The sequence below is a fragment of the Cavia porcellus genome, unplaced genomic scaffold (genome assembly GCF_034190915.1).
Source record: "Cavia porcellus strain 051 isolate PalLab524CR breed Dunkin Hartley unplaced genomic scaffold, mCavPor4.1 scaffold_28, whole genome shotgun sequence".
Lineage (NCBI taxonomy): Eukaryota > Metazoa > Chordata > Mammalia > Rodentia > Caviidae > Cavia > Cavia porcellus.
The window spans coordinates 43329209-43353205 of record NW_026947511.1 but is presented as its reverse complement, the minus strand read 5'-3'; the positions used below and the strand labels follow the sequence as shown (position 1 = coordinate 43353205).

Genomic DNA, 23997 nt, shown 5'->3' with positions numbered 1-23997 from the left:
TGGGCAACCCCCTACCCAGCGCCGCTGCCATTGGTGGGTTCGTCGGGCCGGGACGGGAGAGCCAATCAGAAGCCGGAATCCTGCAGGCCGCTGAAGCCAAAGGCAACGTCAGGGGTTGGGCGCACAGGTGGACCTGGAAGGCGGAGCTTGGATAGGCTGGAGGCGGGGCTGAAAGTTCCTCTGCAGAAAGGGGAAAAACAGGTAAAGAAGGGAACTTAGGGGAAGGAAAAAGAGAAGCTGTGTCCTCCGAGGCAGCTGAAGGTTCTGACTGTAATATTTTTTGAAGGGAGAGTATATACGTATACATCCTTGACTAAAAGGAAGGACTCTAATGATGACCGTGGCCCATTTCTAACATCTCGCTGTTAAAAAGACACCGTGGTTAGTACCCTTCCCATCCTCCTTTCCGTGAGATCCCAATTTTGAATTTTTTCTGAGAAAGAAGAGGGCTCCTAAAGTCCAAGGTTGGGAACTGTTCAACATCTAAACCGTTGGTGCTTCGAATTGTCCCTCTCCGTGGGCTGCGATGTGGTGAAAGAAAGGATTTGTGTTGTGAGTGAAATTCACGCAGTGAAACCCCTGTTTTTGCCTACTTTCTGACGGTAAGAACCTGGATGCTGAAAAACTGTTTAAAAAATATGCTTATAGCTGGGCACGGTGGCGCATGCCTGTAATCCCAGCACTTGGGATGCAAGAGGATTGCTGTGAGTTCCAGGTCAGCCTAGGCCACAAAGTGAGTTCAAGACCAGTTTGAACCATATAGTGAAATCCTGCCAAAAAAAAAAAAAGGTGCTTCTTTTTTCCAACCAATTCAGATCAAGTATCATTTCTTGGTTTGTTTTTGAGACAGCGTCTCTGTGTAGTTCGGGCTGGCCTCAACCTTGTGGCAATCCTCCTACCAGCCTCCCGGGGTGCCGGGATTACAACCATGTATGACCATGTCCTGTTATGTTTTTTAAAAAACTTTTTTTTGAGGACATTGAATACATCTATGGCATAAATCACGAAGATGAAAGACGTGCCTCTCCCTTATATCCTTAATTTCCCTTACGCGTCTATTATAAATCTTTCACCTTTGAATTTACTTTAAAACTAATTTTGACCAGAATGAGCTCTAATATTAGCATTTTGCATCTTTCACTGTCTTGTTGGTGATTTGTGGTCTCCGAGGCTGTGTTCTGTGATGATCTGGCAGAGATGGGTGGACTCTGCAGTCCAGCTTGTTTCTGTCCCAGCAAAGGACAGAAAAGGTAGGAGGCCGGTTGTCCCCGCCCCTTTCTGGGTTGCTGCTTTTTCTGAGGATTAGAGAATATTTGGCGTTGTCCTGTTTGAGGATTCTTTTATGTGCCCTCCAATTTGCCACCTTTCTACATAGACATTGCCCCCATTTTCAGGCTTCTTTTGTCCCTAATTTCACTATTGCAGGGCTGTAGAAAAGGGGCTGTTTTGCTCTCTGAGTCTCTCATGGTCCCACAGACTTTTACCTTACCTTCTTTACATCATTGAACAAAATGAAAGTCCCCCCAGTTCATCACTGTCCCTGCCTGATTCCTCTTTTGTGTGGGACACAGTGGCCAGCCCTGCCCACTGAGCCTTCAGAGAGGTGTCCTGAAATTGCTCTGAAGCTGATATTTTTGTCTTTATTCTGGATGACCAGGCTCTCAGAGCTTTGGAAAAGCTAGGGTCTTAAAGGAACCATTTGCTTTGACATATAGATCCCAGCCTTCAGTAGCAGTAGGCAGCTGACTTTGCTGTCCTGTAGCTGTCACCTGGATTGTCTTCCTCTGTGTGAGCTGTCTGATGTATGGCTACGCGGCAGACACTTGTCACTTTCCACTTGCGGCACGCAGCTTTAGAACTACTCCTGAAGTCGGGTGTGAGGGAGCACACCTATCATCCCAGCACTCAGGAGGCTGAGGCAGGAGGATGGTGATGAGTTCAAGGCCAGTTTAGGCTACAAAGCAAGACCCTATCTCAAAAAAGAAGCATAAAAACAATCACCTATGAGATGCCAGGAGGCATACTTAGCATTGCCTTGCCCAGACTGTTGTATTCCACTCAAAAAACAAGGCCCCATGATGAAAAACGGGGCAAGACCCCAAGATGACAAACGGGGCAAGACATCCTTTTAAAAGAAGTGCTTTTATTTTAGCTGGCCCAGCGACACAGTGCAGATGGAATTTGCAAAGCTGTGCAACTGAGTTAGAGTTTTGACTGATTTTTATAGTTCATTTATGATTAGATCATTGATCATTAAGTACATAGTGATGAGAAATAGAAATAAGGTGGGCCTTTGTTCCCCTTTGCTTGAGGTCAGACGCATTTCACAGTGGGTGGTTAGCCAGTTCATAGCCCTTGGTCTGCCAATTCCAGGAACATTTGTCTCTCATAAAGGGAACAATGGTTGACACAGCATCATTTGTCTCTTACAAGGGTAACAAAAGTTGACATAGCACACAGGTCACTAAGGTGGGGGGGGATGACGCATTACAGAACAGCAGAACGATGTGGTCAGTTAATTTATAACTATGTGGTTGGTGCTTGGTTACTAGGGTAATGAGCTCAGTACAGAATGACTATATTACTAATAACTATCTTTTTAAGTAACTATTTTTGTTAATTATCTTTTAATCAATTATTTTAATTTTTAGCATCTTAGTATAACACAGACTAGCCCTCTTACAGTGGTGCCTCAGTTCACGAACTTAGTTCTTTCCATGGTTATAGTTCATGAACTGAGGCCCAGTTATATTCTCATGGGTTTTTTTTCCATATTTTTAAATTTGGCGGGGGGACAAGGTCTCACAGTATAGTTCAGGCTGGCCTTGAACTCACTGTGTAGCCCAGGCTGGTCTCAAACTCACAGCAATTCTCTTGCCTCCACCTCCTGAATTCTGGGGTTACAGGTATATGCCACCACGCCCTGCCCAAAAGTAAGAATTTTGTTTGTTTGCAGTACTGGGGAGTGAACCACAGACTTCTGCTCTGAGCTATATCCCTAGCCCTTTTTACACATCCATTCATAAATTTATTTTAAGGCAGGGTCTCACTAAATTACCCAGGAACTGGATTCGAACTTGCAGTCCTCCTGCTTCAGCCTCCCAGAGTGCTGGACAGCTAAATTAGGTAGAAATATTACAGGCAGTCAGATAGGGCTGGGCCCTTGAGGAAGCCAGTGAGAAGACATCACAGCTGTTGCTGGAGGCACAGCTGTCCAAGGCCAGGTCTCAAGATAAAGGCTGCCCAGAGAGAAGCAATAATTTTAGTTTATATTCTAATTGGCATCACCTGGCCCAGTAAAGGCCAGATAGGTATCAGTTACCCAGGTGGGTGACCATCCCTTCCCCAAAATTCCTTTGTTCTTTCCCTGTACCCTTGCCACATGACCCGCTTCCCTATTGGATCAACATTATCTGGGCGGCTCTGCTTGTAATCTGATTGGTTGACCCACGTTGTACTCACCTCGTGATTTGACTCTATAAAGACATTTTTCCAGTAGTGACCTCAGTGGCAATCCACTCTCAGGTCCCTTCCTGGCTCTCAAGTGATTTATCTCAATCAATCTTTCCCAACTCTTAACTTTTGATGCTCTTTAAAAATTCAGTCTTCGATTTTGGGGGCCACGACCTCGGGCGTACCTACCTGATCCTAGCAGGGTGGGAGTTACATTTTCCCCTGTGTCACCGGGACTGCGGGCGTGCGCCACCACGCGGGGCAAAGAGACCTTCCAGCTTCACCAGGCCGCGCCTGTGCCCAGAGAGAGGGCGGGCAGACCCAGTTGGCTCTCAGAGGCCTAAGCACTTGCCCCAAACTGACCACCCCAGCTGAAATAGGAGCTTTGAGGCTCTGCAGGGAGCCTCCGCGGCCTTGGGGACGGTCCTCCCGCAGGCGCTTCCCCATCCGCTGGGCAGTGCTCCTTTTCCGCAGGCTTCAAAGCCTCCAGCCTGAGTCAGCAGGGGGGCGGTGCCTAAAATTCTGCATTTTTAAGTAAGCAAAAAAGGTGACCCCAGCGGCGACCTCGCTTGATGCTCCCACGTTATGATCTGCGATCCTGGAAGTCATCTCAAAGGTTTGATTATTCCGGAATCTCAATAGGCTCTCCATGTGGCTTGTCTGCGGGTTTTTCTCCTTCATTCAGAGGAGTAAAACAACTTAATAGGGCAAAGCGGCAGAAAGGGAATGAGGTGGGCGCTCGAAAGGCGTCAGCGGACCCCAGCACTTAGAGAAAGATCTTGAAAGAGAAACCCCGAGTTAGAACGGAATAGAGAAAGGAAGACCTGAAGAATAAAGGAGGTCATCTCAGAGCAGGATCTCCAAGAGGGAGATAAAAACAAGGGGGAAACAATGCAGAGGTAAAGAGAAAAGACTCCGGACTTGGAGTGAGACCACTGGTGGACTTTCACCTCAGCAAAGCAGGGGGTGGACAGAAGAGGACCGAGGCGGAGGGCAGGCAGGGCAGGAAATCAGAGGGAGCCGTGGACGGGAAGCACGGGGAGGTGGAGCCCGGTGCAAGGACCGGAGCTTCTGGAGCACACAACAGAGATGGGTGCCTTAGAGAGGCAGAGGAACCGGCAGGAAGACAAGAGGCGGGGTACGGGGTAGAGAGAGACAGAGGGTGAGGAGACAGCAGCTATTTCATTCGTGCAGATTTGTTCTAATACAGCTCGAAAGAGGCCGGGAGACTCTGTGCAAAGATGTCCTTTTTCTGGTGACTAATGAAATATAAGCCAGGCGTGGTGGTACACACCTGTAACCCCACCACTCCAGAGGCCGAGGCAGGAGGGTCTCTGTAAGTTCAAGGCAGGCCTGGGCTACAGAATGAGTTCCAGGCCAGCCTGGACTACATGGCGAGACCCTGTCTCAACACCCCACACACCCCAAAAAAGTTATATATATATATATATCTGGTGCTCAGATTTTGCTCACAGCTGGTAGTTTGCTAATCCCTGCAGTAACTATTGAAGTACAAATAGCATGTAAGAAAAGATAAAGATATATTCTATGCATGTATCAAAATACCATACCGAAACCCAGTATTTTGTAAAATAAATAGGCACTAATACAAAACAAGGTTAAGAAACAAACACTTAAAACACAGTTAGGTTGCCGGGCATGGTGGCGCGTGCCTGTAGTCCCAGCTACTCGGGAGGCTGAGGTGGGAGGATCGCTTGAGTCCAGGAGTTCTGGGCTGCAGTGCGCTATGCGGATCGGGTGTCCGCACTAAGTTCGGCATCAATATGGTGACCTCCCGGGAGAGGGGGACAACCAGGTTGCCTAAGGAGGGGTGAACCGGCCCAGGTCGGAAACGGAGCAGATCAAAACTCCTGTGCTGATCAGTAGTGGGATCGCGCCTGTGAATAGCCGCTGCACTCCAGCCTGGGCAATATAGTGAGACCCTGTCTAAAAAATTCAAAAATTCAAAAACAAAACAAAACAAAACAAAAAACAAAACACAGATCCCCTGCATCCCCTCAGGCCCCATTTCCTTCCTTCGCTCCAGGGGAGCCTCAGTCCCCAGCTGTGTATGTCTGACTCCTCCTACTCGTGTGTGTGTGTGTGTGTGTGTGTGTGTGTGTGTGTGTGTGTATAAACAACATGCGTTGCATGTGTTGAATCTTTCTAAATAGCACTGCGCTGTACATATGCTCCAACAACTGGCTCTTCTGACTGCATTCTGTTAATGAAGGTTCCTGTGTTCATCCTGTTTGTGATCTACCGTCCGTTACAGGAGCAGTCCTTAACTCCGGCTGCCTGTTATTCTTATTTTGGACACTGCTCAGTCAGTCAGCCTTCTTTACGCACCCTCCCATGCACACTTTTCTCTGTTTCAAGTTATGGTTTATTTCCAGCCATGGTGGCACACACCTGGAAGGCCAGTATTCAGGAGGCTGAGGCAGGAGGAGCGCCAGGAGTTTGAGGCCAGCTTGGGGTACACAGTGAGGCCCTGTCTCACACAAACATACATCAAAAAATTATGGTTTCATAAGGATAAACTGGGGACTTTTATAGGTAAGCGGATGCCGCTTGAGGAGACCATACTCCTAAGTGAAATCAGACACACATGTGCATTAGTGTGAGAAGCTGAAACATATGTATATGTGTATGTAAATGTATATAAAAATAGTTCAGATAGCTACTCTACTGAGTTCCCTGAAGAGAAAGATTTGTGCTGGTGTTCAGACACTTGAATACAGATGTCTTGTGCTCTGGGTGAATGATTTGGGGGTGACAGTACACAATGTATGTACCATTGTTGCCTCCATTGATGTGTTTTGAAATTTTTAGTTTTCTTTCTTCTTTTTCTCCTTGAAATAAAATGGGAAAAAATAATAAAATAAAAATTATGGGGCTAAGGATTTAACTCAGCAGCACAAGCGCCTGCCTGGCAAGTGTGAGGTCGTGAGTTCAATTCCCCATACTGCAAAAAAAAAAAATATGGTTTCTCAATTCTCTTAGTCCACTTGGGGTGGACTATAACAAAATACCATAGATCGGACAGCTTACAAACAGCAAAAATTTATAACTCATGGTTCTGCAGGCTGGAAACTCCATGACCAAGGTAGTGGCAGATTTGAAGTCTTGCCGGGCCACCAAGTTACATCCTTAGGTTTGTGGGTGGTACAGTCTGTGCCCTCACATCCTGGGGTGGAAGTCTCTGGAACTCTTTTATCTGGATACAAACCCACCCTTCCAAGCCTTGGGCTCCTAACACCAACTCATTGGTGTTTAGGCTTCATAGGTTTTTTTGTTTGTTTGTTTTTCTTTTTCTTTTTTTGCACAGGGTCTCACTTTACAATTCAGGTTAGCCATGAACTCATTCTATAGCCCATGCTGGCCTGGAAATCATGGTGATCCTCCTGCCTCAGCCTCCCGAGTGCTGGAATTACAGGCATGTACCATCATGTCCAGCTAACACATAAAGTCTTTGAGAGGGTTCCAATATTCAGACCATAGCACCAACTTTTATTTAGAGAAAATAAATGTAAAAATTGGGGATTTTGATGAAACAGATGACACAGGAAGATAAAATATCTGAATAGCCATTGTAGTTAGGGTTTGCAAAAAAGACAATTTATAGAAAGTGTTAAACACAAAAAGTGCAGGAAATCACATACTATAGACCCCAGAGAATCCAGCTGAGGACCTGAATCCCATAGCAATGTTCTGCATGAGTCCAGCTGAAGACCTAGAGCCCACGACAATGTTTCAGGCAAGTCTGTTCCACGGATCTGCCCTGGGAAGGCCCAAAGGTCAGCAGTGGAAGCTAGAAAGTCTGTGCCAGTGGAGTGAAGGATCTGGGCCAGCAGGCTGAGGAACTGCATTGGAGCCAGGAAGTAACACTCAAAGTAAGGACCAGAGCGCCCCCAAAGTGAACCGCAGCCATTCTGGGCTACAACCAGGTCCCGAGCTCCTCCATCCAGAACAGCCGAGTTCATATCAGGAAAGACACTCACCAAGCTTCTCCAGAACCAACAGCAACAGGAGAACCAACAGCACCCCCTTCTTCCCCTCCAGGTCTCCTTTTCTATGTTGTTGGTAACAATCCTCAGGTGGGCCCTCCACACCCAGCACCCTGCTGATTCAGTTATGAACTGACCATCAGTTCATCCACCACAGCCATGCATGGCAGTATGTGCCTGTAATCCCAGCACTCAGGGAGCTGAGGCAGGAAGATCTCTGCAAGTTCAAGGCTTCAACATAGTGAGTTGAAGGCTAGCCTGAATTACAAAACAAGACCCTCTCTCCGAAGACAAAACAAACCATATGTGTGTATATATCAGATATATAGATATATAAATATATGTCAGAATGGGTTGCATTTAATATGAGTAGGTATTGTTTTGCAAAATTTTTGTTCTGTTTTTGCACATTTATACACTCATAAGTATGTTTCTATGTATACATCTATATGTATGTGTGTGTATGCTTCGGATAGATTATTTATCATTAGATAGACAATATGCTCGATGGAAATGTAAAATGTATTTCTTAATAAAAGACCGTGGTGGTACACACCTGTCATTCCTACTCAGCTGAGCCAGGACAGTCACAAATTTTCTGAGCCCAACCTGGGCAACTTCAGGAGACTGTGACCCAAAATAAAATACAAATGGCTGAGGGTCTGCTGGGTGATAGTGTGTGCCCTCGTATTTGAGGCCCTCGGTTCAATCCCCAACACTGCAAAACAAAAAGAGAGAAAGAAAAAGTAAGGCTAAGAACTACTGATTTAACATACCATATTTTATGGTGCGTGCCTGTAATTCCAGCACTTGGAAGGCTGAGGCAGGAGGATTGCTCGGAGTTTGAGGCCAGCCTGGGTTACAAAGTGAGCTCAAGATCAGCCTGCAAAGTGAAACTTCTACGCAGGGCGGGACTGGAGATATGTCAACCTTTGCAAGCCACTTGATCTCTCCCACTGCTGCTCAGCCCTCTGGCTGCGCAGCAGAAGCAGCTGGTGATGAGACACAGGTAAACCAGCGTGGCTGTGCTCCAGGAAAACCTTATCAGCACTGAAACTTGAACTTTGTTTAATTATCATGTCTTGAGTTATCTTTCCAATTTTTCAGCAATTTAAATGCATAAAAACTGGGCCAGGAATTTAGCTCAGTGGCACAGCACCTGCCTGGCAAGTGAGAGGTCCTGAGTTTGATTCTTGGTACCTACCCCCCCCCAAAAAAAAACCACAAATAAATGCATAAAAACCATATAGAAACAGCACACCAGATTTGGCCTGTAGGCAAGTTTGGCAACGCCTACAGTAAACATTTGTTGTAGTCTGGGGTTGTACACAGAGAACAATTCAGATCAGGACATGGAGTTTATAATATATTTATAATGGTCACCGGAAGTTAATACAGAAGAATGCAGGAAATCTATCCGCAACACCAACGACATACATTATATAAGTCAAGAGGCTAAACCCCACGGCAATGTCCCACATGAGTCCAGATAAAAACCCAGAGCTCAGGACAACGCCTCCACGAGTCCAACTGGAAGTCCAGGGCCCACAAGGACTCACGCCAGTCTCTTTTACGGATTCGTGCCGGGAAGACCCAAGGGTCAGCGTGGTGAAGGAGCTGTGCTGGTGGGTTGAGGGTTCTACACTGGAGCCGAGAAGTCACACTCACAACAAAGAGCAGGGCTGTCCTGAATGGAACCACAGCTGTCCTCAGCGACACGGAGGCCCCGAGCTCCTCCGACGACAAGCACAGTCGGGTACGTGCCAGGAAGCAGCGTGACGAGTTCATCCTGGAAATCAGGCAGCACATGTCTTCCCCTCCGGAGCCAGGAAGCAATGCTCAATGTGAAGACCAAAGCTTCTCCAGGAGAACCAACAGCTCAGACAGCAACTCATAGGAGAACCCACAATATCTCCTTAACGCCTCAATCCCTCTCCAAACCGCTCTTCTTCTCCACCTATTTATCCTGGCAACCCTCCTCAGGTGGAGCATCTTCTCTCAATGCATGCTGATGTAATCCAGCTGGCATTAAGTTGACCACTAGTTATCAAACCATAACAACATTAAAGAACAAATAGCAAGCCGGGAATGTAGCTCAGGGCACAAGTGCTTGCCTGGCACATGCAAGGTCCTAAGTTCAATTCCCAGTACCAAAAAAGAAAGAAAAGAAAGAAGGAAGGAAGGAAGGAAGGGAGGAAAGGAAAGGAAGAAAGGAAAGGAAGAAAGGAAGGGAGGAAAGGAAGGAAGGAAGGAAGAAAGAAAGAAAGAAAAGAAAGAAAGAAAGAACAAGTAACACTAAGAAAAAGAGGAAGGAATATTATATCCACTCAAGTCTCTGGAAGAGTCAGCTTGCAGGAGAATCCAAGCTGGAATCAACCCTGAACTACGTGGGAAAACCAAAGTGTGCCAAGCCAGGCATGGTGACAGGTGATGCTGTGGCAGGGCTGTCACTAGGGACCTCCAGTGCCAGGCAAGGCTGTGTCCCCCTCCAGGTGACGGGACACTCGTTGACAGCGTAGCAGGAGCATGCCAAGCTAGCTGTGCCTCCCGAAAGACCATCTGATCATCAGCAGACCCCCTGCACAGTGAACGAATTCCACACGCCTGACCGTGACCCAGGATGGACCACGTGATCCCCACGCCCGTCCTCCCCTTCTGCACAGTGCCTGTCCATTTTGCCAGTTCTGGGGTTGCTGTAGGTACTCATGGCACAGCAGGGCCAGGGTCCAGAGGCCAAGTGAATGAGACTCATGGTGTTCGCAGTTGTCAAGAGACCTCCAAGTGCGTGCGGGCACAAGGGTCCCTGTCCCTGTGGGACTTCCTCTGGCCAGTGGACTTGAGCAAAATCGACAGTGCTCAGGGGCTGGGGATTTAGCTCAGCGGCGTAAGTGCCTGCCTTGCAAGCAGGCAGTCGTGAGTTCGATCCCCGGTACCGATAAAAAGGAAAAAAAGACAAAAAAAAAAAAAAAGAAAGACAGTGCTCTAAGAGACCTCGGGTGTTTTCATTGCCCTGGGGAGCTGGAAGGATAGGAGCCCCCTGGAGCAGATAAAAACCCAAATCCAAACCTGGACCCAGACCACCTGCCCGCAGCCGGAAGCCAGAAGCCTGAGCCAGGACAGCAGAGCCCACGGCTGGGAGCCCGTGGCGGCGGCAGCGATGTCTGAAGTGACAGTCAGCAGAGAGAGCGAGCGAGCGAGGAGTCCGCATTCCAGAAGCCACAGCGTCTCTGCTGCCCCCTGACTCAGCGTCATTCCTGTTTGGGTCTCCTGTGTCAGGACAATGTCCCACCCCAGACCCTGGAAAGCAGAGCCCGGTACTGCAGCCTCAATGCCAGCTGCCGGCTCCAGTCCCTTCCCAGTGGCTTGGGCGCGTCCCTCAGGGCTGTCCTCCTCGGATTCTCCTTTCTGACTCCAGGTTCACCCTCGAAGTCAATGGGATTTTAGTAAACATTACGCAAGCAGAGGCCCGAGAGGCGAGAGGCGCTTGTGGGGCGGGGCTCACTCTGCTGGGAAGACAAGTCCAGGCTGGTCTGCTGGACACTGAGAGCAGGGGACCCAGCCAAGTTGGCCTGAACTATCCCAGTGGAGGCCAACAGGATCCACCAACAGCCTGCTCGGCCTAGAGGTGAGCCACCCAGCACAACCCCTGCCACTCAGGGGACCCCGCTGACATCAGCCCAGCTCAGTTCAGGCCGCCCCATCAAGGCAGAGCCCACTGGCCAGGAACAACAGCCCTGCTGTGCGTTTAGGTCTCCTGATTGTTTATGTGGTGACGCCATGGCAATAGACAGCTGACACCGACCCACAGCCTGTGAGAGATGCCCCTTTCTGCCAAAGTCAGCCAAGAGCTGTCAAGGCAAGCTCGAGGTCAGAAAGACTTCAGCCCGCTCATAAAGAGAAGACTGGAATGAAATATGTGTGGTGGAAGTGGGTGTGTAAAAACAGTGGTGCCATGGTCTCCTACAGCCTGGCATTGGCAGCAGACACCTGTAATCCCAGTACTGGGAGGCTGAAGCAGGAAGATTGCCACAAATTCAAGGCCAGCCTGAACACACACAATATATTTAAAGCCATCCTGGACTACATAGTAAGTTCAAACCTAGCCTGAACTACATTGCAAGACATGTTTTTTAGAAAAAAGTTTCCTGCCTGTGGAAGCTTATGCTGGTGTGGAACCTCTGTCCTGTGAAGCCTTCCTTCCTCTGCTGCTCTGTCATCCAGGAATGGAATGGTCCAAAATTGTCCTGTAGGACAGAGATGATTCCCCCACATCCACACTGCAATTACTGGAATGGGCACATAGGAGGATGTGACCTCAATACCCAATGCCTGCCTTCATTTCTGTTCCTTTCAATCCAGTCTTGGAAATTGGTCACCTGAGCAAACTTGGCTGCAAGGGAGGCTGGGAAATTCGTCACATGGCCAAACTCAGTGGCAAGGGAGGCTGGGAAGTATCAACTTTGTTCTAGCCAATGTGTATGTGGAAACACTCTTCCTGTGAAGTGGAGATCAGCTGCTCCTTGCCTGTTAAAGGGGAAGAAGAGACGAGAGCTCCAGGGTAGGCTTTCTAAGCCACTTTCTTTCTTGTCAAGGTGGCTGGCCACAGTAGGGTAACTGGACATAAATCACTGATATACATCCTGGAGCAGACAGACAGGGAAGAGAGCTTGCTGGCCCACTCCTGGTGCTGGGGTGGGAAGCTGATGTCAGCTGTGGTTGCAGAAGCCACCCTAGGGCTCTGAAGCCTCTGTGAGGATCTGGATGGGCTCCAGGGAGGAGCGGGGAGGTGAGGAGGTGAGAATGCGCCATCTGCAGGGAGGATCAGGCAAGTCAGCCCAGCAGCCCGTTGGGACTTCCCGTCCAGCAGGGCCATTTACTGTCAGAATGACCTCATCTGGAGGGGGTTCGGGCTGGTTTCCCTGCTCTCAGACAGAGCTCCAGATTCTGTGGGCGGAGTACAAAGGGTCGATTTGAAAACCTGAGAGGAGCCAGGCTGGTGGTGCACACCTGTCCTCCTAGCACCCAGGAGGCTGAGGCAGGAGAGCACTGCATGTCTAAGAGCAGCCTGGGCTGAGTGAAACTCTGTCTCCAAAAACCAAACAACAAAAAACAAAATAAAAAACCAAAACATTACTATCAGCAAAGAAGAGAAAGCAGGTATCATGAAGGCAACATCATGAAGTCGGCTGGCACTCAGCTTAAGAAGTACCAGCTTCACTTGCACGATAAGTCCTCGTTACTCCTTGGCAGAAAGTAACGATAAAGCCAGCAAAACCAGTCACATGGCACCGTGCTTACCATGTGGCAGGGACGGTTCTGAGTGTTTAAAATGTATTAACTATGGGGCGTGGTGGTGCACGCCTGTCATCCCAAGCACTCAGCAGGCCGAGGCAGGAGGAGCGCTGGTGCGCACGCGCAATGTGTCTTCATTTTTCTCACTGCCCTCCTCCCCCTCCCCTCCCTCCCTCTCCTCCTCCCCCTACCCTCCCCCTCCCTCTCCCCCCTGCTCCTCCACATCCGGTTTCCCCATTACTTACAGCGTGATCCTAGCAGCGTTCAGTGACAGCACTGCTGTGTTCAGTGACAGCTTTGCAAGCCGCTTTGCAAACAGTCTGGTGCCGTGTGTGGCCCGTTACTGACACCCGGCTGCCGGGCACGGTCTGACCCCAAAAGGCTTTGTATGGATGTGGCTTGGCACGATGTCCTGAGAGCCTGTTTCGATGTGGGCAGGGGAGGGCAGAGGACGCAGCTCACCCAAGGGTTTCCTTCTCCGAGTGCCTCTTGCTTCCCTGCGCAACCTGGGGAATGGGGCGTCTTGGGTCACCGCGCAGGTTCTGCAGCTGTCCTAGCAGATCAGCCTAACTGACTCACTTCTACAGCGGTGGCACTGCGTGTGATGGGGGCAGGAGTGCGTGGCGGTACCCCAGCACTCCGGGAGGCTGAGGCAGGAGGGTCGAAAGTTTGAGCCCGGCATGGGGAACTCAGCAATTTATCTCAAAACATAACATGAGCACCAGGATATAGCTCAGCGGCGCCAGGGCCTGCCTGACAGGCATAAGGTGCTGAGTTTGATTCCTGTACAAAATCAAAAACAAAACATGAGCCAAGTCAATCTCCCTTCATTTAAAATAAAACATTAAATTTAAACTTAGAAAGAGGCTGTGTAGCTCAGTACAAAAGCCTTGGGTTCAAATTTTTGTACCACCACCACCACCAAAAAAGAAAAAAGTTTAAGAAATTTAAGAAAAAGAGAAGCCACGGCCAGGTATGGTGGTGGTACAGACCTGCCATCACAGCACTTGGGAGGCTGAGGCAGGAGGATCCCCATGAGTTCAAGGCAAACCTGGGTTACATAGTTTAAGGCCAGCCTGGACTAAATAGTGAGACCCGGTCTCAAAAACACAACAAAGAAAGAAATGGAGGGACAGCTTGCCCCTGCATGCTCTGGGGGCACACGGGGCAGCTGGTCCTCAGAGAAGCCCACAGGAGCCATCTACACAGCATGCTGTGTGGTCCAGTTATTTCATCTGTGTTTTTAGATGCTAGAAATAGAGAGCAGGGCCTGTACCTGTGTGCTCTACCCCTGCGCTATGCCTCAGCTCCTGCGAGGTTTCTTTTTTTTTTTTTTTGTCTTTTTCCTTTTTATCGGTACTGGGGATCGAACTCACGACTGCCTGCTTGCAAGGCAGGCGCTTATGCCACTGAGCTAAATCTCCAGCCCCTCCTGCTAGGTTTCTTATGATGTATTATATTCACACACACCTGCAGCTTTTTAGTTAAATATAGTAATAAAAAGCAAATCCTTGCTGGGTGTGATGGCGCAAGCTTGTGATTCCAGCACTTGGGAGGCTGAGGCAGGAGGATTGCTGTGAGTTCTGGGCCAGCCTGAAATTTACAGTGAGACCCTGTCTCAAAAAACCAAAAAGAGGGGCTGGGGATTTAGCTTAGCGGCATAAGCACTCCCTTGCAAGCAGGGAGTCGTGAGTTCGATCCCCGGTACCGATAAAAAGGAAAAAGACAAAAAAAAAAAAAAAAAAAAAAAAAAAAAAAAAAAAAAAACCAAAAAGAGAAAGGAAGGAAGGAAAAAGAAAGAGAGAAAGAAAGAAAGAAAAGAAAAGCCTGATACGTATCACCACACGGATGAACCTTGAGGACACTGTGTTACGTGAACTCAGCCAGTCACGAAAGGACAGACGCTGTCCTGTGTGATGTCACTTCTCTGTGATTTGCAGAGAAGACTGGGAAGTCCAGTGAGCTAATGGTTTCATTTCCAGGAGCTTGGGGAGGAGGAAGTGGGAATTTCTTGTTTAAAGGATTTAGAGTCTGTTTTACAAGTCAAACAAGTCTACAGATGGGTTATGTAACAGTATAAATACACTGAATAATATGTTTGAAATGGCTAAAGTGAGGCTAAGGTTAGGGTTAGGATTAGGGTGAGGGTGAGGTTAGCTACAGTGACACGCACCTGTAATCCCAGTACTCAAGAGGCTGAGGCAGGAGGATCACTGCAAGATTAAGGTCAGCCTGGGCTACAAAGTGAGTTCAAGGCTGGCCTGAACTGCATAGCAAGACCCTGCCTCAAAAAGACAATAAATAAATAAATAGTGGGAAAACTGTATGTTATACATGTTACATATATTATACCACATTCAAAAAAAGTTAAAAATAATGTCATTGTCTTATCTAACATTTACCGCAGTTCCATTTCTGCTGTGTGTTGTTGCTTCCAGTGATTTTCACGAAGCCTTGTTCCCATGTCTGCTTGCCTTCTGTTTTTGTTTTGCTATTGCTGTTGCCAGTATTGTTGAGACAGGAGCTCCCCGCGCAGCCCAGGCTGGCCTTGAGCTCGCAGCCATCCTCCTGCCTCGGCCTCCCGAGTGCTGGATCCTACTTGTATTCAGATGTTTCGCCTCCTCCCGCAGCTGAACACCTGGCTCACTATATCTTGTTCTTTTCTGTGCTAAGGCTCAAACCGTCACGGGCTGCACGTCTGTCTTTCTCTCTGGCCCGCAGGTCCTGAGCTGTCACTGAGCTGTGACCGCGGGAGCCAGGAGGCGCCACCTGCTTCCCTCAACTGCCCCTGTGCTGCCCGCTGATTCTCCTGAGACTCCCGTTTGCTTCTGAACCGCACAACCGAGGGCAGCAATGGACGTCCAGGGCTCTGCTGGAAGAAGTAAGGGCATCAGGAAGCCACCTTTTCATAACCCTGGCTAGGCAGAAAACTCACTGGGAAGCCAGGGATGCTCGCCTGTCATCCCAGCACTCGGGAAGCTGAGGCAGGAGGATCTACCATTCCGAGGCCAGCCTGGAGCTACATAGTGAGTTCAAGGCCAGCCTGGACTACATAACAAGACCCTATCACACACGAAAAAGTTAATTTTAAAAAGTGGCGCCCAGGATGGAGAACCACAGCCCTAAGCCCCAGCCTCAGCTGGACCTGACCTTTTTTCTGCCCAACGCTGTTACTTCAGGCTCCACCTTTCTCGCTGGGCTCCCAGGTGGCCCGGGGGTAGGGGACAGAAGGCCCAGGGTCCCCCGCCGGGGCAGGAGGCGGCCGGCTCACGTGGCCCGTCTCCCCCACAGGCCTGGGCGTCAAAGACACCCGCTGGTACGGGCTGACGGTGCGCAGGGGCACGGTGCTGGCCGGCGCCTTCTCCATCCTGGCCACACACCTGTACCTGATCTTCGAGCAGAAGCACCTGGCCCAGATCAACTGCACCCAGGCCCGCCTGGCCGGCGGGGTGGCCAAGGACGCCGTCAGCCTCTTCATCATCTGCTGGAGCCTGGTGCTGATGGTGCTCCTGTCGCTGGTCACGCTGGCGGTCAGCGGCTTCCTGCTGTACGCCGTGTACGCACAGGTCTACCTGGGCGCGCTGCTCTACGTGCTCTGGATCCCGCTCTACGAGGGCGCCAGCCTGGCCGTGCAGGTCCTCACCAGCCGCTTCAGCAGCAGGGTCGTGCGGGTCATGCGCTGGTTCGGCCTGCTGAGCCGCCTGCTCCTGCACTGCTTCTGGCTGACCTTCGTCACCGCCTACGCGCGCCTGAGCTACTCCAGCCAGCCGGAGGGCAACATCCTGGCCTACAGCAGGCGCGGCTCCACCAGGAAGTTCTAGGCCCCTGCCTCCTTCCCTGCCTTGTCATGTGCACCCCGGAAACCTGATCACCCCATCCCGGAGGCCACGTGAGGAGCGCGGACCCCAGCCTCCCTGGGCCCCACCTCCTCCGGCCTCAGTCCCACCTTCTCGGGCAAAAGCACAGTGCATGCCAACAAAATGCCCCCGACCATGCTCTTCACTTACCCGGACGGGCATCACCGGGAGGGGACGCTTGGCCTTGGGCGGGTTTGTGCTCTGGCTGCCTCCCTGAATCTCTTGAATCCGTGCTAAATTCCAGAGCAGTGGAACAATAAAAATAGAAAACTGGAGGGTTTTTTTCCTTTTGTATGTGTGTGTTTATTTTTTGTTTTTGGGAGAGGTCTCATTATGCAGTTCAGGCTGACCTTGAGCTCACTCTGTAGCCCAGGCTGATCTTGAACTTGCAACAATCCCCCTGCCTCAGCCTCCCCAGTGCTGGGATGACAGGCGTGCACCGCCAAGCCTGGTGTTTTCTTCAGTTTTTACCTTGAGTTCTCCTCCTCCTTTGCCAAGAAATGCCACAGCACTTGGTAGATATGCAGGCCGGCCTGGTGGTGCACCCCGTCATCCTGTCAGTCAGGGGAGTGGAGTGGCCTCGTAAACAGTATAGGAATCCAAGCAGCCAAAATGATAAATTTGGAATTTAATTAGCTGAGCACTCGGGTGGACCTATTTCTAAGTCTCACTGAGTGGCCCTGAACTGGAAAATTACAAAGCTTTTAAACAGAGAACCACAAAAAGACATCCTGTTGGAAACAATTCAGCTAGAATCTTTCATTAATTTTGGTTGACACCTGTCCACCCGCTTCTTCTGTTGAGCAGGTTAATTTTTCTTTTGTGGATGCAGTTCATTCTGCTTTTCTCCTGGGACTTGTACCCTGAGTGATTTTCCATTTTCCTGGGTCACATACAGGGCACTAGTTAAATGCAGGGCTCAAGACGGTGTCAGTGATGCTAAGCCACAACAGGGGGGCCGAGACAGGAGGATTGTTGTGAGTTCGAGGCCAGCCTGGATTATGCAGTGAGTTGAGGGGCAGCCTGGACTACATGGTGGGCCACTTATCTCCAGAAAATTCTCTAAAAGGTAGATATTAAACTTATATCTGTGCAAGCCACTTTGGGGGGGGAGGGGTACCAAAACAGTGTAAGACCCAAGGCCTGGACTTGGGGCTTCTGTGGTGTAGTGGGAGAGCTCACTTCCTGTCCGTGAAGCAGTCGGTCACCTGCAAGGCAGCGTGTGACTGTCGCATCATCCAGGCTCAGGACACAGCCGCGGCCCCCGGGGGTGTGCCTGTCGGCCTCTGCTCTCCTCTGCCTCAGTTTCGGGGTGAATGCACTTGTGGGAGGGAGGGCACCTAGCAGCTTCCAGCTCTTAGTAACCGTGAGAAAGAACTCGTGGCTCTGGGGCCAGGGCTTAGCTCAGTGGTGCAAGCTCCTGCCTGGCAAGAGCGAGGTTGTGAGCTTGACACTTGGCACAGAAAAAAATAAGAACACGTGAATCATCCACGCACAAGCCTCGGGCGCTCCTGTACCTGAGGAGACGTGGCCTGCTGTTGGTGGTATCTCACTGTGGGTCTAATTCAAGTTTCAGATGACAAATGACATCAGGCATTTTGTCATATGCCTCTATTCTTTGACTAGGTGTCAGTTCAAATCTTTGGCCAATTAAAAAAGATATATATAGGGCCAGGGATTTAGCTCAGTGGCACAAGTGCCTGCCTAGTGAGCGTAAGGTCGTGAGTCCAATCCCTGAGATATGTGATTTCTAAACGTTTTTCTAGCTCAGCCTTTCCTTGCGACCTCGTACCAGACTCCTGTAAAGAGCGGAGGTTTTTGATTACAGTGAAATCCAATTTGTCAATTTTATGGTTCATACTTTTGGTTATTGTATTGGTCAGCTGTCCAGTGCTCTGGGACAAAAATACCTGACACCCACAACTTAAAGGTGGATAAGTTTCACGTGATTCTTGGTTAGGGGTTCGGTCCATGGCTCTGAAGCAGCGAGCATGGTGGGAGGTCCTGGTGGAGGACTGTGGCCCCATCTCACCACAACCGGGAAGCTGAGGCGGAAGGGAGGTGCCCAGAAGGGACATAGGCCCTCCATAGGCCAACAACCTCTACTGGGGACCTGGCCAAAATCCCCAAATACCTGTGAGGGGCACGGAAAAAGGATGAGATAAGAAACAGAGACAATTTAGTAATGCATGGTACAAGATGGGAGGTGGGTGCCTCAGGCCAGCGGAGACCCAGGTCCTCCGACCCAGCCACTATGGAGGAGGCATGCACAATGCAATGGTGTCCACAATGACAGTGGCCAGCGGGAGAGAGGGCCCAAGAGGGTGGAGATGATCTTGTGCCAAGAAGGAGCTCTTTCTGGAGAGTTCTATTCCATCTTTTTTTTTTTTTTTTGTCTTTTTCTTTTTTACTGGTACCAGGGATCGAACTCACGACCACACACTTGTAAAGCAGGTGCTTATGCCGCTGAGCTAAATTCCTGGCCCTTGCCCTTTCTTTTGTCAGATTTGTTTTATATTTTTATGTATCTGGAGCTATTGTAAATGGTGTCATTTCTTAAATTTCACCTCCCAGTTGCTCTCGGTACGCAGAAATAAATTACCCTTGCTATCAACATTGCAGGCTGCAGCCCGGCTCGGTTCATCTCACAGGTCAGATACCGCTCGTGTAACATCGTATTTACCGCACCGTCAGCCACAACACCTGCAAAGAAGGTAAGTTTTACTCCTTTCCTGCTTGGCTTTTGTTTGTTGCACTGCCTAGAACCCCCAGGAACGGTTATTCCTATTTGAGAGAGGGGCACCACTTCGCCCACCCCTAAGCACGAGCTTAGCTGGCGTTCACAGATGCTGCACACTGGGCTGAGCTGCTTCTCTCCCTTGGCTGCCCAGGCTCCCGGAGGGTGAGGTCCCAGGCCCGAGCCACCGCGCCTCCCTTGGTTTCCTAGTACAGTTGCTTCCTGTCGCTCGAATGGTGTCACACCAAGATTGATGGTCACACTGCACTTTTCAATCAGCTCAAAATAATTTCCTTTTGATTTCTCCTTTGATCCATGGTTTTTGTTTTTAAGACAGGGTCTTGCTGTGTAGTCCAGGCTGGCCTTGAACTCACAGTGTAACCCAGGCTGGTCTCAAACTCGAAGCCATCTTCCTGCCTCAGCCTCTTGAGTGCCGGGATGACAGACATGCGCCACCATGCTTAGCTTGATCTGTAGGTTATTCATATATACATTGCTTAGCTTTAATATTTAGGGGTTTCCAAAGATCTCTCTGTTATTGGTTTTTAGTTTAGTTTCAATATGAGCAGAGTACACATACGATATGAATTATTTTAGATTTATTGTCATATATTGTATACGATTTGAATTACTTTAGATTTATTGTCATATATTGTATTGATATGCTTAACACAAAATATGGTATACATACGATACAGTGTACAGATCTCATGTGTTCAGTTTAAGTGTGACAAACAGACTTGGTGGCACATACCTGTCATCCCAGCACTCAGGAGGCTGAGGCAGGAGGATCAATGAGAGTTTGAGGCCAGCCTGGATCACATAGCGAGTTTTTTTGTTTTGTTTTGTTTTTGTTTTTTTGTAACAGGGATCAAACTCATGACCTCACACTTGCTGGACAGGTGCTTGTGCCACTGAGCTACATCCCTGGCACCATGAGACCTTGTCTTAAAACAAACTGGAGCTTAGTAGGTGCAGCTCCTTGGCCGAGCCTGTGTCTGGCATGAACAAAGCCCGGGGTTCAGGGGTCACCCACCATCAATCAATGAGTCAATCAGTAATGTTTAGATGGTGCTTATTATACACAGTAGATGGCTGAATCTCAATTTTTTAAAAAATTAAATCTGAAAACCTCTGTCTTTCAACTTGTGTAATCTTCAGCATTGATTTAGTGGCCGTCTTGTTATTGGTTTGGAAGTTTTGGTTTTCCTGTGGTGGTGCCCAGGATTTGTGGTGCCCAGGGCTTTGTACATGGTAGATAAGTGCTTTCCCATGAAGCTTCCTTCCCAGCCCTTTTTATTTTGAGACAGAACCCCACTAAATGGCCCAAATGGGCTTCAATTTGGAATTCCTGCCTCGGCCTTCCTGGCGGCTGGTGTGTGCCGCCCACCCCTCTATCTTGTTACCTTATCAAGTATAATTTTTGTGCTGTTTTCGTGGCTGTTTTATGGGTTTTGGTCCGCCTGTCTAGCTCATCGGTTTACCTTTATTTTTCTTTTGCTGCTTATTCTTTGGGTTCCTCATATAAGAGAAATCATGTGATGTTTAAGGTTGTGGGTCTGATTATTCCATTTAACATTACATAACATTAACTCAACACGCATCCAACTTCCTACAAATGAATCTTTTTTGGAGGGGTTCAGAAACCAAACTCACAACCTTGTCCTTGCGAGGCATTTCTGCTGCTGAGCTAAATCCCCAGCCCACATTTGTTTTGTCTTTTTGAGACAGAGTCTCACTGTGCAGCTCAGGCTGGCCTTGAGCTCACTTTGTAGCCCAGGCTGGTCTTGAACTTGCAAAGATCCTCCTGCCTCAGCCTCCTGAGTGCTGGGATGCCACCGCCCCCAGCCGATAGTTTTCTTTGTTCAAAGGAGTCTGTTCCTCATGGGGAGCCCAGAGTGTACCCCATCGTATTCCACAGGGCTCCCAACCTGTGCCTGATAACAGGGACCACAGGATGAGCCGCGACCTTGGGACGACCCCACACCCAGCTCGGGGGGGATGCCGGGTCCCCTGCCCCTCCTTTTCCCGTCCACGCTACACCTCAGCCTCGACCTCACGCAATCCCTTTCTGCAGGAGACGCCTCGGGCAGGCCGGGTCCCCCCATGGAGGCCAGGACGGTGACCTTGATGATCGGCCTCTTCTCGGTCCTCAACACCGTCCAGTTCCTCATCTTCGATGTCCACCAGCTGACGCACATCGGCTACGAGGACAAGTACAGCCTCTACCTGGACACCAAGTCCGAGCTGGTGCGGTGGCTCCTGCGCCACCGGAGCAAGGTGCTGAGCGTCCTGTCCCTGGTCACCATCGCGGTCAGCTGCAGCCTCCTCTACAGCGTGCACCAGGACAGCTACAAGGGGCTGCTGCTCTACGCGCTGTGGCTCGTGGTCTACGAGCTGGCCACCTTCTCCCTGCTGCTGCTCACCAGCGGCACGGTGCGGCCGCGCTTCTGGGTGCTGAAGCGCCTGGGCCTCCTGCTGCAGGGCTCGCGCATGGTCCTGCACTTCGTCTGCCTGCCCAGCGTGCTGCGCCACGCCTATGAGCTCTTCAAGTCCTTCAAGATGGTCAGCAAGGTCGGCCACCGCCGCCGCTCCTCGGTCAGCACCGTGGACTCCTGGCCGACGACCGGGCTGAAGTCTGTGTACCGCAGGCTCAGCTAGGGAGGACCCTCCGGGGAGCCACCCCTGCCCGGTTCCACAGGAGGCCCCGGGGACGCAGGGGCTGGGGCGGTTGGCCCTGTGCGTGTGCAGCTGTTGTGGCATTAATGGTGCCTGTCTCTTCTTACTTAGCCGTCCCGTGTGTGTTTTGTCTCTACTGCCTGTCTCTCTCTGCGTGTCCCTTCCTCTCCGTCTCACTGTCCTCCCGTGGGTGCCCAGCTCTGCTGAGTCGTTTTGGGGCAGGGCTGCCCACAGAAATCCCTGTGCAGTGCACGCCTGTCATCCCAGCACTCGGGAGGCTGAGGCAGGAGGATCACCGTGAGTTCAAGGCTGGCCTGAACTACATGGCGAGACTCTGGTGCAGGTCTGTAACCCCAGCACTCAGGAGGCTGAGGCAGGAAGATCATTGTAAGTTCAAGATCAGCCTGGGTCTGGGCTGGGGATTTAGCTCTCAGGGCTGGGGATTTAGCTCAGAGGCATAAGCACCTGCTTTGCAAGCAGGCAGTTGTGAGTTTGATCCCCGGTACCGATTAAAAAAAAAAAAAAGATCAATCAGTCTGGGCTCCGCAGTGAGTCTGAGGCCAGCCTGAACTATAAGAGCAAGACTCTCTCAAAAAAAGAAAAAGTTAGTTCAAGCCTATCCTGGGCAACTTAGCAAAATCCTGTCACAAAATAAAAAAGGGGCTGGAACACAGCTCACTGCAAAAGCCCTGGGTTCAATCCCCGGCTCTGGAAAAATCAAAAACTCCAGGATGGCTCCATTTAAGCACGACTGCCATCCAGGGCAAGGTCGTTCTCTCGGCAGGGGCTGCTCTGGGCGTTATGGGGTGCTGAGAAGCATATTTGATCTTTGGTTTCTACCTAGGGGAGGTCAGTGTCCTCACAGCTGCCCTGTTGGGACATTGATGTATGTCCCCAGACAACAAAACGAGCCCAGTTAAGGTGACTAGTTTTTGTTTTTGTTTTTTCTGATAGTAGCTCACTATGTAGCCCAAGCTGGCCTTGAACTCACAAAGATCCTCCTGCCTCAGCTTCCTGAGTGCTGGGACTACAAGTGTGCTCCACCACGCCCGGCACTCTTTGAAATCAACTCACTCCAGTGCTGAGAGTTCACAGTCACTGATTTATGCCCAAAGTACCCTTGTTTTCACTCAGAAAAAAAGGACAGCCGTACACCAAGCCCAGAGACACACATCGGTAATCTTGGGAAGCTGAGGCAGGAAAACAGCAAGTTTGATGCCAGCCTGGGAGACTTGGTGACAGCCTGTCTCAAAATTTAAAAAAAGCTGGGTGCAGCAGTAGAGACCTGTAACCCTGGTACCTGGGAGGCTGAGGCAGGAGCATCACTGTAAATTCAAGGCTGGCCTGGACTAAAAGCAAGACCCTGTCTCCAAAAGTGCACGCGCGCGCGCGCGCGCGCGCGCGCACACACACACACACACACACACACACACACACACACACACACAGAACAAAAGATAAGATTAAAAAGGGGCTGGGGTGTGATTCAGTGGTAGGATGTTGCCTAGCAAGCCAGCCAGGAAGGAGGAATCTTTTTTAAGGCCTCCTCCATTTCCCTCAGAAAACGTTTGCAGTAAAGGCGCCCTGTTTTGGCTCCGTGGCTGCAGGGCGGGAATCACTTGTAGCAAACACCTAGCAGGCGCCAGGTACTTTCCCAACAGAACCGTGCAGGGCACCGCAGGGAGCGTTTGGGCCGAGCGCAGTTCCCGCCATGGCCACAAGGGGGCAGCCGACGATCAGTTTTTGGGGAGCAGCGCCCCCCACCAGCTCACCCCCAAGGGCGCGGGAGCTGGGGTTTTAGGGAGCCTGGCAGGGATTGGGGACCCGAGACCTGGGTGGGGAAGAGGGGCCTGGAAAAGCGGGGTTCCGAGGGTGCGGGAAGGCTTAGGACACGCAGACACCACGCTGTGCTCCCTGGGCCGCGCGTGATAAGGCCCACCTGTGATCCCAGCACTCGGGAGGCTGAGGCAGG

The 23997-nt window shown here is 50.2% G+C and overlaps 2 protein-coding genes and 2 long non-coding RNA genes across 8 annotated transcripts; 2 read left to right on the top strand and 2 right to left on the bottom strand.

Moving 5' to 3' along the window:
- The first annotated feature begins 78 nt into the window (after positions 1 to 78).
- Tmem217b (transmembrane protein 217B) lies at positions 79 to 22131 on the top strand. Of its 2 annotated transcripts, none has more exons than XM_063238964.1 (3): positions 79 to 201; positions 19232 to 19323; positions 21424 to 22131. In XM_063238964.1, the coding sequence occupies exon 3, from the start codon at positions 21453 to 21455 to the stop codon at positions 22005 to 22007; it is 555 nt and encodes a 184-aa protein (XP_063095034.1). In that variant the 5' UTR covers positions 79 to 201; positions 19232 to 19323; positions 21424 to 21452; the 3' UTR covers positions 22008 to 22131. The 2 variants fall into 2 exon arrangements, with proteins under 2 accessions (XP_063095034.1, XP_063095035.1); XM_063238965.1 differs by lacking the exon at positions 79 to 201 and adding an exon at positions 453 to 602.
- On the top strand, positions 87 to 16882 carry Tmem217 (transmembrane protein 217). 3 transcript variants are annotated; one of them, XM_013156561.2, is made up of 3 exons: positions 87 to 201; positions 15474 to 15633; positions 16044 to 16882. In XM_013156561.2, the coding sequence occupies exons 2-3, from the start codon at positions 15606 to 15608 to the stop codon at positions 16571 to 16573; spliced, it is 558 nt and encodes a 185-aa protein (XP_013012015.1). In that variant the 5' UTR covers positions 87 to 201; positions 15474 to 15605; the 3' UTR covers positions 16574 to 16882. The 3 variants fall into 3 exon arrangements, with proteins under 3 accessions (XP_013012015.1, XP_063095032.1, XP_063095033.1); XM_063238962.1 differs by lacking the exon at positions 87 to 201 and adding an exon at positions 434 to 602; XM_063238963.1 differs by lacking the exon at positions 87 to 201 and adding an exon at positions 3820 to 4069.
- On the bottom strand, positions 8814 to 15478 carry LOC134473705 (uncharacterized). 2 transcript variants are annotated; one of them, XR_010044095.1, is made up of 4 exons: positions 15155 to 15478; positions 14926 to 15033; positions 12998 to 13258; positions 8814 to 12269 (listed from the first exon to the last, which is right to left on the bottom strand). It is a non-coding gene; the product is annotated as an uncharacterized LOC134473705 (long non-coding RNA). The 2 variants fall into 2 exon arrangements; XR_010044094.1 differs by having other exon boundaries at positions 8814 to 11984.
- LOC134473708 (uncharacterized) lies at positions 16694 to 19666 on the bottom strand. The gene is made up of 3 exons (XR_010044098.1): positions 19212 to 19666; positions 17081 to 17163; positions 16694 to 16842 (listed from the first exon to the last, which is right to left on the bottom strand). It is a non-coding gene; the product is annotated as an uncharacterized LOC134473708 (long non-coding RNA).
- Positions 22132 to 23997: the final 1866 nt, after the last annotated feature.